Source organism: Carassius auratus, chromosome 5 (assembly GCF_003368295.1).
Source record: "Carassius auratus strain Wakin chromosome 5, ASM336829v1, whole genome shotgun sequence".
Classification (NCBI taxonomy): Eukaryota; Metazoa; Chordata; class Actinopteri; order Cypriniformes; family Cyprinidae; genus Carassius; species Carassius auratus.
The window spans coordinates 27058380-27074633 of record NC_039247.1 but is presented as its reverse complement, the minus strand read 5'-3'; the positions used below and the strand labels follow the sequence as shown (position 1 = coordinate 27074633).

At 40.7% G+C, this 16254-nt stretch overlaps 1 protein-coding gene across 1 annotated transcript; it reads right to left on the bottom strand.

Annotated features, from left to right (window-relative positions):
* Nucleotides 1–11171: 11171 nt before the first annotated feature.
* On the bottom strand, nucleotides 11172–12955 carry LOC113069449 (proteinase-activated receptor 3-like). Its single transcript, XM_026242544.1, has 2 exons — nucleotides 12905–12955; nucleotides 11172–12440 (listed from the first exon to the last, which is right to left on the bottom strand). The coding sequence occupies exon 2, from the start codon at nucleotides 12413–12415 to the stop codon at nucleotides 11498–11500; it is 918 nt and encodes a 305-aa protein (XP_026098329.1). The 5' UTR covers nucleotides 12416–12440; nucleotides 12905–12955; the 3' UTR covers nucleotides 11172–11497.
* Between the last annotated feature and the right edge of the window lie 3299 nt (nucleotides 12956–16254).

The following is a 16254-nucleotide window of genomic DNA, read 5'->3' as shown; positions in this document are numbered from 1 at the left end:
GCGTGACATTACCCCCTCCTCCACGGAGCAGCTGCCAGATGCTCCACCCGAACCCAAGAAGAGACCAAAGACACAAAGAGACCAGGAGGGAGGTGGAGCGGCAGAGGACCAGGGGGAGGGATGAAGGGCCAGGTAAAATGGGGAAACAGAGACAAGAGGACCAGGTAAAATGGGGAAACAGAGATAAGAAGTATAAACACAAAAACAAGGACTCCAGGAGGGAGGTGGAACAGCGGAGGATCAGGGGGAGGGATGGAGGGCGTGTTGTCGAGACAGAAGCCCCCCAGCGTGGCGCAGAAGGCCACCACATCCGTGTGGTCGAGACAGAAACCCCCCAGGGCAGCGCAGAAGACCCCCACATCCATGTGGTCGCATTAACAGGAGAGCAAGTCTGGTTAGGCAAGTCTGAAACAGAGAACATGAACAAGTTAAGGGTAGCCTCTGTGGCCACGACAGGATCAGTCTGGCGCTCAGAGAGTTCGGATGAGACGTGACGAGGCTCTGGAAGTTCCGCAGAGCTGAGGAGAGACTCTGGTAGTTCAGCAGAGACGTGGGGAGGCTCTGGTAGTTTCACAGAGACGTGAAGAGACTCTGATAATCCCATGGTTTTTATACTGGATTCCAGAAGATCAATGATGACTTGACTCTGCTCATGAAGATTATTGGTGACTTGCATTTGTTCATAAAGATCATTGGTGACTTGCATTTGTTCATGAAGATAATGGTGACTTGATTTTGCACATGAAGATCAATGGTGACTTGAATTTGTTCATGAAGATCAATGGTGGCTTGCCTTTGCTCATGAAGATAGTCTGAATTGCAGTGGTGGACAGTAACGGAGTAGCTTTACTTCGTTACTGTACTTAAGTACATTTTTCAAGTATCTGTACTTTACTGGAGTAGTTTTATTTCGAGTAACTTTTACTTTTACTTCACTACATTCCAAAGCATAAAATCTTACTTTTTACTTCACTACATTTCATAAAACATATCGTTACTCCCAGCTGTTCTGGAGTCGACCACTCACTGAGTCAGTAAGAACCGGGAGATCTTGTGAGCGCGCGTGTGTCTGATGTTGCTAAAAGTAAGTTATTAATGTTGAAATTTAGGATTAATTATTGTAACTGAAAATCATATTTAGGTCAAAATTGTCAGTTGTTTGGGAACTAAATCCGCTGTAAAGAGTGATCTGTTTAAGCCCACTGAAATGCTCGATCAATCAGCGTCTCTGTGTTTTAGGTAAAAAAAACAAAACAAAAAAAAACACACACATTAAACTAACACAGATTATATAAAATAACTTGTGCATGTTCAAATTCCCCGCTGCCGTAATATTAACAGTTTTATTAAAATGCTACCATGTCCTATGTGACGTCTGTTTTTATATTGTTTATCAACAGTAACGTTATACATATGTATATTGTTTGGATTAACTAGATGAGTAGACAGACATGAATGTTTATTCATAACCGTACTGAAAATAAGTAAATATTGATAGCTGATGCTAACTGTCTACCTAACAAGCTTGCTGGTGCTAACTTGAGGTAATTTTTTATAAATAATGTCCAAATATTTTTATTCAACCACCTATATATATATATATATATATATATATATATATATATATATATATATATATATATATATATATATATATATATATATATATATATATAGATTACATCTAGGGACAAAAGAAAGGATGTGATGTTAAGAACATAGTAACTACAGTAATTATCAAAGAGGGGAAGAGATGCACCCCGTTTGGCCAGGACAAAATTTGAGAAGGAAAAAATCATTATGAAAATATCATTATGTTTTCCTTAAAATGTTCTTCCTAACTTCAGGCCTTATTTTCATGTCATATATTACTGTGATGTTCTGTAAAACAACAAACTTTAAAATACTTTGTTCTTACTGGTGAAAATCAGATGGTCATCTCTGTTTTCTATCAGGTACATCACAGTGTAAGCTACACAGTAAATATTACTCTCGTCAATGTAGTCCATATCAACAACAAAAATATATCTTGACTCCATATAGTGGTTATTTTGGAAAAAATCCCAGGGCCCGTATTCATAAAGAAACTTAATGCAAAAAGTAGCTCCTAGTGACAAAATTCTAAGATAAATTCTTAGAAATGTGGGCGTTTACTCTTAAAATTAAAGAAAAAATCCTAGTAAAGAAAAAAGTAATTCAGAAAGCATCTTAACCCTTAAAAGAGGTCTTAAGGTCAAATTTGTTAGGAGCACAGACGAGGACTTTTAAGAGGCTTAAGAGTTTCTTAGATTTTTCTTAGCAGAGAAGAAAATGGCAGAGAGACGAAGAGGCAGAAGAAATGTGTTGCAGAGAAAGGATGACAGTGAGTTAATAAGACGCTATAGATTATATAATAATTTATAATTTAATATATAAATTAAAGTAATCACTACATTACGATATTTGGCAACTGAGAAAATGCAACAATGCAATAGTGATGATTTGGGTCTGTCACAACCTTCTGTAAGCAGAGTGATCACACAAACAATTACAGCACTTTCAGAACATCTTATTGTGTCGCAGTTCATTTCGTTTCCACTGGACATTCCCACATTGCAGGCTCAAAAAACTGCATTTATGAATATAGCAGGCTTATAGGTGTGCACAAGCAGGGAGAATGAACCATTAATAGTTTGTGCTATATGCTCCCATGTCTGATTCTTGTCCCTTGCTGTGACACCCGGCCCAAATTTTCCTTTAAGAATGGCCTTGTGTTCATCCACTAACTGGTCTAACAGTAAACAGTAAACTGTTCCTCTGTCCAGTTTGGCTTTCTCGCCCCTTCTTGGTTTTGATTCCATGTTTGATACATTAAAACCAACATTCAAACCGCCACTTAAATAGGACAGCAATCACTGTAATTGGAATGAGTGGAACAATTTTTATCATTCTAAGCCAATCAAATACCTTATAGGAAATTACAAGCATGGTAAATAAAAAAAGGATTTATATACACACATATAATGTGTGTGTGTGTGTGTGTGTGTGTGTGTGTATGTGAGAGAATGGTCAAATAGGATAAATTACGCATGTAAATCAAAGTGAGGATTAGAATAGAGCCTATACTTAAAATCACTCTTTTTTTCCCTTCTTGGACAACCAACCAATCACAGTCTTCAAAAGATTGTGTCATACATAGCAACAGGGTCAACCCCGCCTCCTCACTCAGATGAAAGTTTTTGTCTTTTCCTTACTCAGAGTTGCTCTCAGATCGGTCCCGAATCGCTTTTAAGCTAAGACTCCTACGTAAATGTTTTTAAGCTAAATTAAGAGTTTTCTGAGAGGATTCTTAGAATCTTTATGAATACGGGCCCAGGTATTTTGAGCAGTAGGATTATAAAAAAAAATATGTGCTAGTATCAAATTAAATTAAGTAGCCTATATAAAATTTCAAACATCTATCTTTCAGTAATTTTTTACTTAAGTACATAAAAAATTTAGTACTTTTGTACTTTCACTTGAGTAAAATTGAAAAAGGAGTACTTTTACTGGAGTAATATTTTACTATACGTATCTGTACTTTTACTCTAGTACTTGATTTGTGTACTTCGTCCACCACTGGTGAATTGACCATGCTCATGAAGAATACTGATGACTAGGGTGACCACCTGCTAATAAGCCCAAGGGGGGACAAGGGGTATGTTTCTGAGGGACAATGTGGGACACTGCCTTGTGCGGCGGGGCCCCCACCCCATGGGCAGACTCACTGATAGTGGTTTACCCATTTCTAGCACATACCACCTTACATGGTATATTAATAATGCCCTATTCCCCTAAACATGTGTAACTGCTGATGAATGCTCATGACAAAATTGACAAATGTACTTCCACTTAGGATTTACTTTAGCTCATATACAGCATTTCGCGTTGAACAAGAATGAATGATTTGTCCAGGTTTTTTTTTTTCTCATGTTTTTGTAATCTCTGGGAAGCCAGAATGTGCATGCATCAACAGAAACGTTTTTTTTTTTTTTTTAAATAAAGCAAACCGTGCAATCCCTATTACCTCACTAATCAATCAATTACAGGCCTAAAACAATCATGCCCGAGCAGACGGATATTAGTACATCTCATCACACCGGCACCTGCGTCTAAATCAGTTGTATGGTCTGGTTTTCAGTCTAAAACAGTTGCATCAAGTATAAATGTCTCGTCTGTTTCGGGAGGTGCGCGCGCAGTCAGCGGAGGCTCGCACCTGTTTTTCTAAGTTTTTGAAAAATCTTCGCGATCGACTTAAAATGCTTCCAAGATCGACTTGTCGACCGTGATCGACGGGTTTGTGACTCCAGATATAGATGAGCGACCAACTTTTTTTGAGCAAGCATTGATTATGCATGACACAGTCTCAATTTGTGGGACGCATGAATTGGGTTTCAAACGCTGTGCGTGCACGCGCTACGCGGGACGGGTAGTCACCCTACTGATGACTGGACCTTGCCCAGGAATTTTATTGGCGACTTGCCCTTGTCCATGAATTTCACCGGTGACTTGGCTTGACTCCAGAGCATCAACGGTGACTAGCCCTGACTCTGGAAGGTCAATGGTGACTAGCCCTGACTCTGGAAGGTCAACTGTGACTAGCCCTGACTCTGGAAGGTCAACGGTGACTAGCCCTGACTCTGGAAGGTCAATGGTGACTAGCCCTGACTCTGGAAGGTCAACTGTGACTAGCCCTGACTCTGGAAGGTCAACGGTGACTAGCCCTGACTCTGGAAGGTCAATGGTGACTAGCTCTGACTCTGTAAGGTCGACGTTGACTAACCCTGACTCTGGAAAGTCAACGGTGACTAACCCTGACTCTGGAGGGTCCATGAGCACCTGACTTGACTCTGGCAGGTCAACGGGAACCTGACTCGACTCTGGATGGCTGATGACCATCCTGCATCGTGGCCCTGGGCTGGCGACCACCTTGTGCTGTGGCGCTGTGCCGGCGGCCATCTTGTGCTGTGGTGCTGGGCTGACAGCCATCCTGCATCATGGCGCTGGGCTGGCGACCACCTTGTGCTGTGCCGCTGGGCTGGCGGCCATTTTGGGCAGTGGCGCTGGGCCGGCAGTCATCTTGGGCAGTGGCGCTGTGCCGGCGGCCATCTTGTGCTGTGGCGCTGGGCTGACGGCCATCCTACATCGTGGGCCTGGGCTGGCGACCACTTTCTGCTGTGGTGCTGGGTTGGCAGCCATCTTGCCTCGTGGCGCTGGGCTGGTGGCCATCTTGTGCAGTGGCGCTGAGCTGGCGGCCATCTTGGGCAGTGGTGCTGGGCTGGCAGCCATCCTGGGCAGCGGCGCTGGGCCGAAAGCCATTCTGCGCAGTGGCCCAGGGCTGGCGGCCATCTTGTGCAGTGGTGCTGGCTCGGCAGAAGTGCGCTTCCTCTCCCCTCTCCGTCCGCAATGGTGAGATGGTAGCTCCCATTCGTCCCTCACGAACCCAGGGTCGAAGGGCGGCCATGGTGGAGAGCAATGCCGGACCTCCTCTCGACCACTCACTCCTCTGCGACCTCCCCTGGTCCCATGAAACACGACCAGGCGGGTTCCCTCAAAACACCTTTTCTCCCGCTCGGTGACCGGGGAGGAAATGTCAAAAGACATACTGCTGGATCCTTAGTTGATGGAGTCCTTCTGTAACGTCCGCGATCCAGTAAGACACAGGGAGAGAGAGAGATCCATTTGCAGATATGTTTTATTTAGGGGTAATCCAAATCGTGGTCAAAAACAAGCCAGGGTCAAAACCAGAATGTAGTCCAAAAACAAACAAACAAAGAACAGGAAAGGAAACGGAACAGGAACTCGGAATATGAGGAAACTCGGAGGACGAGAAGACAGGATCACGAAAGGAAAGGACTCCATACAGACAACAAGAAAGGACTGGTAAATATAGGGAGGCTAATGACAATTAAGTGAAGGCACCTTGTGCAATTAGCAGGAGTGCAATTACTGTGATGAAGGGACAAGGCAAGTGGGAATTGTAGTGCCTACGGTGAAGTGCCTAAGGGAAATGAGCCCACTAGTGGACACCCAGGGAAACAGAGACTAGACAGCGTGTCAAGTATGACTTTCAGGTATTTTATACATCACTGCTCAGCACACATCCTTGACTGGCCCCAGTATTCAGTGTGATGGTGCTGGATTTGTTGCTGCCTAGATGTCTAGATGTGTGAGTGCCAAGTGGAGGACAGTGGTGATGCCACCATCGGTCGAGCTGTTGGACAGATATGCAAACTTGAAGGGGCAAGGTAGAAGGGGAGGTCAGACTTGATATGGTGCATGACTAGCCGTTCAAAGCACTTAATGAGAATAGGAGTAAGTGCAACTGGACGGTAGTCATTGAAGCAGGATGAAGACAGCTTCTTCGGGACTGGAATGATGGTGGTAGCTTTAAATCATGTGGGGACGACAGCCTGACTTAGTGAGATGTTGAAAACGTCTGTGAAGTAGGGGTTGAATGACTACTGATTTTTTAAAGTTGACTTTTATGTGATGAAAGTCGAGATGAAGAAGTCAGCTAGTCGCTGATGACATTGCTAATGAACAAGTAAGTCTGGAGCTGTTAAAAACACCTTGTGCACAGCTATGGCATATGACACAGCGCTGCGTACATGGCCACTGCTCCTATAACAGCTCATTTATCAGTTATTTTGTCTTTGGGTCGTTTTATTTCTCACAGATTTCTGCTCATTCTAAATCAGATACAGATAAAGTAGCACAGTAAAGATTACATCTATATGAATTCATTAGTGAGAGCGATTGTGTGTGTGAATTATTTCTACATGGCAGCGTCTCTCTAGTAGTAGTGATGCTGTGGGATTTAGTTATTAGTTTATTAACGTTTATTAACAAAATAAACAAAGATATGTTTTACCAAAATTTAAAACAAATGAATAGCCCATGGATATCCCCTTAGGCTACCTTAAAATGACTGTAGTTTGTGGTTTAACATCTCAGCCATACAATGGTAAAATGGCAAATTAAACATCTTGTATTAACGAAATTAATAAGATGGATAGTTGTAACCCAAATAAATAAGCTCTTTCCCTTTATTTGAAATGAATGCATAGTTTGTGGTACATTGTTCTTTTATTTATTATATATATATATATATATATATATATATATATATATATATATATATATATATATATATATATATATATATATATATATTTTTTTTTTTTTTTTTTTTTTTTTTTTTTTAATATAAAAATCCAGCAACAAAGACACTCATTTATAGGCTATTAAACAAGTAATTAAAGTTTTATTAACAAAAGTTGTACTTTGGAGCTGCCATCATAGTTTATAAAGTTCCTCCTGAACTGCACCTTCACTTGCATTTTCCTTTTCAGTCTCTTCTCTTGTTATTTTCTAAATTGCATATGTCAAAATAATTATAAAAAAAAAAAAAAAAAAAAAAAAAAAATGGTTGTGTTGTTGTCTGCCCTGTCACCCTCTAAACCTATTATACAAAGATGTGATTTAATTGCAGGGGTGTATTCCAGAAAGTAGGGTTAACTTACCGGGAACTAAAACCAGAACTCTTGGTTGATTAACCACAAACCTTGCTTTCTCGAGGTATGTGATTCCAAAAACACATCCGGGAGTAAGTTCATTCAAATCAGAGTATGTTCCTGATTCAGACTCAAGACATTCTCAACAGAGCGATTAGTTGTTTACATGCTTAGTGCATATCGCCACCCAACGGATGGCTTTGCAATTATTTAATTTTTTTTCCATTTAATCTTTTAATCCTTAAGAATGTGAATTATATTTTTAGTTTTATGCTAATTATATATTAAGTCATATCAGATATATATTTTGATTTAGAATTTAGGCATTATAGAAAATGCTGATCCATGTGTGAGATAATATAAAATGTAAATAAATAAATATATGTTAAACATTACCTTGTCATAGTATTTTATGATTTATACAGATAACTCTTATATATGCCAATAAAATAAATAATAATATTAGAATAATATATTACCTTATTCATTACTTATATTAGCACTTCCTCATGAACATATCAAATATATATATACAGCCCACTGAAGGCTCGCTGAAGTGAACTAACCCTGGAACATCACCTCCTCCGGAGCAGGTTAAGTTCAGAGAGTGAGTTGCTATGACAACTAACATACCCTGAAAGTTACCTCCGTTTTTGGAACCAAAAGTTTAGGTTATCCGCTTACTCTTAATAAACATACCTGGTTATGTCAAATAACCTGCTTTCTGGAATACCTCCCAGGTCAGTTTCATCTCTAAATAGCCTACTGTATTTTTGCCTTTGAAAATTTTGTTAAGTTATAAACTGCGAGCAAATGTTTGTCTATCAGTAGCATCCTATTATTATCCACAGTCAAAATACTGTATGTTATAAGACATCATTAGGCTATATCATTATTACTGTAAAGCTACATTAATACATTTAGCAGACAGATCACTGTTCACCTCTATTTATAGTGAAGGAGGAAGTTAGAACAGACAACACCACAAAAAATATGAGTCATAATAATGCAACAACATTATTTACTTATTTTGACATTTGAGCACTTAAAAGAAAATTTACTGTAAAATATTTGTATGAAATACAAATATTTTTGCCTTTGAAAATTTCGTTAAGTTATAAACTGCGAGCAAATGTTTGTCTATCAGTAGCATCCTATTATTATCCACAGTCAAAATACTGTATGTTATAAGACATCATTAGGCTATACCATTATTACTGTAAAGCTACATTAATACATTTAGCAGACAGATCCCTGTTCACATCTATTTATAGTGAAGGAGGACGTTAGAACAGACAAAACCACAAAAATATGAGTCATAATAATGCAACAACGTTATTTACTTATTTTGACATTTAAGCACTTAAAAGAAAATTTACTGTAAAATATTTGTATGAAATATAGGTTTGTTATTGTTTGGTATTAAATTAATTTTAAGATTAATAATAATAACAAATTTTCTTAATGTAAAACACTGAATTTAACTAAAAAAATGAAGCAGCAGTCAGCAAACCCTGATACTTTTCTCATCATAGCTGGGGATTTCAACCATGCTGACTTATAGAGTGTGTTTCCAAAAATACACCAACACATACACTTTCCAACATGAGGTAAAAACATTTAAGACTTTGTTTACACCACACAGAGAGGAGCTTACAAAGCCCTCCCCCTCCCCCACCTCGGTGCCTCAGACCACATAACTGTCATGCTAATGTCTGCATACAGACCGCTCATTAAAGTCACCAAACCAGTTCACAAGCAAATACATGTGTGGATATTTTCATGGTTGGCTGGAAGGATCATCAGGGGCTCTTCTAGACTGCTTTGACACAACTGACTGGAATATGTTTAAGCAGGCTGCCACATACAATAACACCACTGACAAGAAGCCATCTCCATCCTGCTTAAATTACTACCGTCCTGTTGCACTTACTCCCATCCTCATGAAGTGCTTTGGATGGCTGGTCATGCACCACATCAAGTCTGCCCTGCCCCCCTCCCTGGACTCCACTGCTGTCCACTCAGCACTCACACATCTGGACAAAAAGGAGTCATACGTCAGAACGCTGTTCATAGACTTCAGTTCAGCATTCAACACAATCATACCTCAACAGCTCAATTTACAAAGTGATCCAGCTGGGACTCAACACTTCGCTGTGCAACTGGCTATTGGACTTTATGACTGGAAGACCTCAGGCAGTACGGGTTGGCAGCAACACATCCAGCACCATCACACTGAACACTGGGGCCCCCCCAAGGATGTGTGCTGAGCCCCCTCCTCAACAACTGCATACAGTCACACAGCTCCAACCTTTTTATTAAGTTTGTGGATGACACGACTGTGGTGGGGTTTCATTAGCAACAAAGATGAGACAAACTAGAGGAGTGAGGTGAGCCACCTGGCCGGGTGGTGCAGTGACAACAATCTCTCTCTGAATGTGGAGAAGATGAAGGAGATTGTTGTTGACTTCAGGAGAGCACACAATCAGCACATTCCTCTGACCATCAACGGTGCGACTGTGGAGAGAGTGAGCAGCACCAAAGTCCTGGGTGTGCACATCACAGAGGACCTTTCCTGGAACGACAACACTGCAGCACTGGCCAAAAAAACACAACAGTGTCTCTACTTCCTCCACAAACTGAGGAGAGCCAGAGCCCTGCCCCCCATCATGTACAACTTCTACAGAGGCACCAACGAGAGCATCCTGTCAAGCTGTATCACTGTGTGGTATTGCGCCTACAACGTGTCCTGCCGAAAGACTCTGCAACACATAGTGAGAGCACCTGAGAAGATCATTGGTGTCTCTTTCCCCTTCCTCCAGGACATTAAGACCTCTGCATTACAGGTGATCCCACCCACCCATCACACAGCTTCTTTAGTCTGCTGACATCAGGTAGGAGACTGCGGAGTCTCCAGATCAGGACCAGCAGACTAAAGGACAGCTTCATCCATCAGGCTGTCAGGAAGGCTGCCCAAACTTGCCGACCCCCCCCCCCATCCCTCTTCTGCCCCAGGCACCGCTGAACTATGAAACCGGCCCCCCAGATCCCACATCCCCAGGTCCTACCACAGCCCCCCCCCCCCCCCAAATAACATATGATGGCATGCACCAGTCACTTCGTGCAGCATTGGTCTGCTCACTAAATCATTCAACATGGAACGGACGTCACTCTACTACCTCTTCAGTCAGATAAATAAAATAACTGCTCTTGAGCCCTTTGTCACTTTAAATCAGTTTTTTCTATGCACTATACATCTTTTTATCTGCACTGTTTGTTCTCTCCACTGATTTGCACTCTATTATTATATCTGCCATGTGCCTTGCGCTGCTTTATTTAACTTTATTTTTTATTTTATTACATGTCTTTTTTACATTCCCTTGTGGTATAGCTGTATTTAATATTTAATATTTGATCTGGATTTTTAGGGTTTACTGTTAATATTATCTGTATGCACTGGGGGGGTCTGAGAGCAGTGCAATTTCGATTTTCTATATGTATGTACTGTACATTTGGAAGAATTGACAAAGCAGACTTGACTTGACTTGACTGGAACAAACAAAATACAATGAGGTGGCTGTTTTGTAACAAGGTGAAGACATTTGTGTTCATAACAGTAGACGTGCTGGTAAAGAAGTGACATTATTTTGAAAATTTTGAATTTACAGACATAAATTAATAAAGGGCCAAAATTATTATTTCAATTGATTCAATTAAAAAAATATCCACTGTAAGTAAATATGATTATTACAATGTTTATATACACAAAATATGCACTTGCCAGCAGGATAGTAACAACAAACATGCTTCAGCATAAAACAGCTACAGATTCCCATTAGAATGAGTAACAATATGATCAAATTGATACATATTGTTTGAAATAAACACAAGGCACAAACCTACAATATTATGTGCATGCAGTAGTTCTGTTCCACCAAATGATACAGTCCAATAACAGCCACTCACTGATTGATGGTGTAAACAGCATCATCATCACATTCAGTGTTTTTAGAGCAGAAGCACAGGGTTTTGGGCAGTTTCTCCCGTGACAGATACAGAACTGGCTGGATGCTGCTGCTGATGTCCATGAAGCCAAAGGCGATGTAGTGGATATAACAGTGGAAGACATCTGGAGAGAAATACTCTTGAAAGGGAAAGAGAGCCACTGGCGGGAAGTAGTTAAACACAATGATGGTCAAAATTATGAGGACCGTTTTGAAAGCTTTCTTCTTGGTTGGATGTGTCTCATCTCGACCTGGAGCAGACTGTCTCAGAGCCCAGAGAATGGAGATGTTACAAAACAGCATGAATGCAAACGTTGCCAGGATCATGACTGTGAATACTTTCTCAAAGTTAGGGATGTTTCCCACACACTTCGCTGCAGCATAGACCAAAGTGATGAACCAGGTAATGCCAGCACAGACAGAGCGATGGTGCCTGTCTTTGAGTTTGGTGAAGGTGATGGGATGGAGGACAGCCATATATCTGTCCAGACAGATGCAGGACAGGAAGAGCGGTGACGAGTCTTTGATGCCGTAGAAGAAACGCAGGACGTACCAGGTGCTGCTGCTGGTGGTAAGATAGAAAATGTTGGCCAGCTCCAGTGGAGGAACGAGGCAGAAGAACGTGTCAAGCATGGCCAGGTGGCCGATGAAGATGTCTGAGGTAGATGAGTTACCCTTATTCTTACGAATGAGCCACAAAACCATGATGTTGGTTGGAATGCCCAGGAACATGTTGATGAACTGCATCACCAAGTAAAAGATGAGGACAGCCGGTATGTCTGCGCAGCTGCTGTACAAGGTCTTCTCGCCCGAAGAGATGTTCAAAGGCTGCTGAGAGGAATTGAAGAATCTGCAGAGCTCTACGATTGCCATCATCCTCTTCTTGTGCTGACAGCAACAGCTGAAACACACAAAAAGAGATCAAATGCAACCAAGTCTTCTCTGATCCTCACTAACATGTGCTTCATCCAAAATGAACCAGCTTTTACTTTTGTCATGATAATAACTTTCATGGGGGGATTTCACTGTTGCTCTTGCTGCCTTTCACAAGCATTTAATAATTGAAGGTCAAATACATGTTGAAGTAAATCACGTATCTGCATCAACAGTTATATCCTCAGTCAAATATTTTTTTAAAGTTTTTGCCATCTACAGCAGGGCATGTTATCAGAAATTTACTAATATATACTATTTATACTCAGTATACATACTATAAATATATGAGTTTGTGGTATAAACTAGTGAGATTTGTTACATTAATAACACTTTATATGTTACAGATTGTCTCAAAGCAGATTCATTTATTCGGTCAGTAAATCTGAATGCAGAGAAACTTTTCAGCAATTTATAAATGGCATCTCTTACCTTTCATGAGTTACTAGGTCTCGGAGATGCTCTTCAGCTGCAAGAGCTTGTAGGAAGACTGATGTGGGAATGACATCTAATTTTAAACTGAAAACAAAGACTACACATTCACTCCCACGATTCAAAACCACAGAGTTTTAGGAGCCAATCAGAGCCAAGCGGAGACTAAAGGCCACTGTGGAAATGTCTGATCTGCATGATTCTCTTACAGAAGAAACATTTGCATATTATTGATTTTATAAAAAAGATAACATGTTAACCAGGGTGGTTTCTAGAAAATTCGATGCCCAAAAAAAAAAAAAAACTATTGCTCATTGTTACGATGACAACCAATTTGAATGTGACAAGAAACAGTGTCTGAAAAGAATATACAGGTCCTTCTAAAAAAAATTGCATATTGTGATAACAGTTCATTATTTTCCATAATGTAATGATAAAAATTAAACTTTCATATATTTTAGATTGATTGCACACCAACTGAAATATTTCAGGTATTTTATTGTTTTAATACTGATGATTTTGGCATACAGCTCATGAAAACCCAAAATTCCTATCTCAAAAAATTTGCGTATCATGAAAAGGTTCTCTAAACGAGCTATTAACCTAATCATCTGAATCAACTAATTAACTCTAAACACCTGCAAAAGATTCCTGGGGCTTTTAAAAACTCCCAGCATGGTTCATTACTCAAAACCGCAATCATGGGTAAGACTGCCGACCTGATTGCTGTCCAGAAGGCCATCATTGACACCCTCAAGCGAGAGGACACAGAAAGAAATTTCTGATCGAATAGGCTGTTCCCAGAGTTCTGTATCAAGGCACCTCAGTGGGAAGTCTGTGGGAAGGAAAAAGTGTGGCAAAAAACGCTGCACAACGAGAAGAGGTGACCGCACCCTGAGGAAGATTGTGGAGAAGGACCGATTCCAGACCATGGGGGACCTGCGGAAGCAGTGGACTGAGTCTGGAGTAGAAACATCCAGACACAGAGCACAGGCGTGTGCAGGAAATGGGCTACAGAGAAGCAGCACTGGACTGTTGCTCAGTGGTCCAAAGTACTTTTTAGGATGAAAACAAATTTTGCATGTCATTCGGAAATCAAGGTGCCAGAGTCTGGAGGAAGACTGGGGAGAAGGAAATGCTAAAATGCCTGAAGTCCAGTGTCAAGTACCCACAGTCAGTGATGGTCTGGGGTGCCATGTCAGCTGCTGGTGTTGGTCCACCGTGTTTTATCAAGGGAAGGGTCAATGCAGCTAGCTATCAGGAGATTTTGGAGCACTTCATGCTTTCATCTGCTGAAAAGCTTTATGGAGATAAAGATTTCGTTTTTTTAGCATGACCTGGCACCTTCTCACAGTGCCAAAACCACTGGTAAATGGTTTACTGACCATGGTATTACTGTGCTCAATTGGCCTGCCAACTCTCCTGACCTGAACCCCATAAAGAATCTGTGGGATATTGTGAAGAGAAAGTTGAGAGACGCAAGACCCAACACTATGGATGAGCTTAAGGTCGCTATCGAAGCATCCTGGGCCTCCATAACACCTCAGCAGTGCCACAGGCTGATTGCCTCCATGCCACGCTGCATTGAAGCAGTCATTTCTGCAAAAGGATTCCCGACCAAGTATTGAGTGCATAACTGAACATAATTATTTGAAGGTTGACTTTTTTGTATTAAAAACACTTTTCTTTTATTGGTCGGATGAAATATGCAAATTTTTTGAGAATTTTGGGTTTTCATGAGCTGTATGCCAAAATCATCAGTATTAAAACAATAAAAGACCTGAAATATTTCAGTTGGTGTGCAATGAATCTAAAATATATGAAAGTTTAATTTTTATCATTACATTATGGAAAATAATGAACTGTTATCACAATATGCTAATTGTTTTAGAAGGACCTGTACATTCCACAAATCTGAATGCATTATTTGTAAATTGACTGTTAATATTTACATTTTGCACGATTGGATGCCTCTACAATCCTATGTAACAATCCCTCCCTAGTAGCTAAGATATTGCACATAATTTACACAAATCACACATAAATTATTTTTTATTACATTTAGATATGTTTAGATATTATCAATTGCTACTTTTTTGTTGTCTTTATCTGTTTTTTGTTTTGCTGTTGTTTCTTGAAACATTAATTTGAAGTGTCAGTTATTGCATTATTATTTCAGTCAAACATAGATTCAAGATTTTTATTATATAGAGAATATATAGCAGTGAGATTCAAGTCCGCTCCATGGACAGTGCAATTATTAAAGAACACAGAGGAAAATATGAGTCTAAAACATTAAATAAAATGTATACTGTGTAATTAAATGTAGAATAGAAAATAAAATGTGTATGAAAGTATACTGTAGTATTAAATATTAAGATACACAGGAATGTACAAGAGGCGAAAGTGCAAATAGGTTGTGACAATGGCCCTAGCCAGGCTTTGAAAATTTGTGAAGTCCTGGGGGTTTCTATAATAACCCCCTTATTATAGAATTGTGCTATAATAACCCCCTTGTTACAAACATGCCAGGTTCCACCTCCACTCAGTAACAATGCACGCCCTCACCTGAATACTGAGCACATCCACCTGATCATCCTGCTATCATGGATCCATTCATCACTCAACCCAACACTACCTGCTCCTCTGCTTGTGTCTATTAATAAACCCATCTGTCTGTTACTCCTCTGCCTACCGAGTGATCTGTAACAGAAGACCGGACCAATACCGCTAGGCACAAGCATGAGCCTCATGGACCCCTTTCAAGATCTGGTTGATGCACTCCGAAGAACACTCACGTCTCCACCTGCATCCCCAACAGTAGCAAGCACTTCCGTCAACGATGCCAGCACTTCCTCACCTTCCGTTCACGCCAGTCCCATGGCCCGGCTGGCGCCCTACTCTGGTTTGGCGGAGGAGTGCAGTTGTTTCCTCCTACAATGCTCACTGGTCCTGGAGATGCATTCGCACTTGTACCCCACTGAGAGATCCAAGTTAGCCTTTGTAATTTCTCAACTGCAAGGCAAAGCACTACTGTGGGCAGATTCAATATGGACTCAAAATAACCCAGTTATCTAGTCTTATTCCAGCTTCATCTACCATTTCCGTGAAGTTTTTGGCAGACCAGCTTGGGACTCTTCCATTGCTGAGAAGCTGTATAATCTCAAACAGGGAAAAATGTCTGTCAATGAATATGCCCTTCAGTTTAGGACTCTAGCGGCCTCCAGTGGATGGAACGAAAAGGCTTTACTGACTACCTACCGTCAGGGATTGGAACCACGAGTGCGGTTGCATCTCACTGCATACGAGGACATCAGGCTTGAACGATTCATCCAGCTGTCCATCCGCTT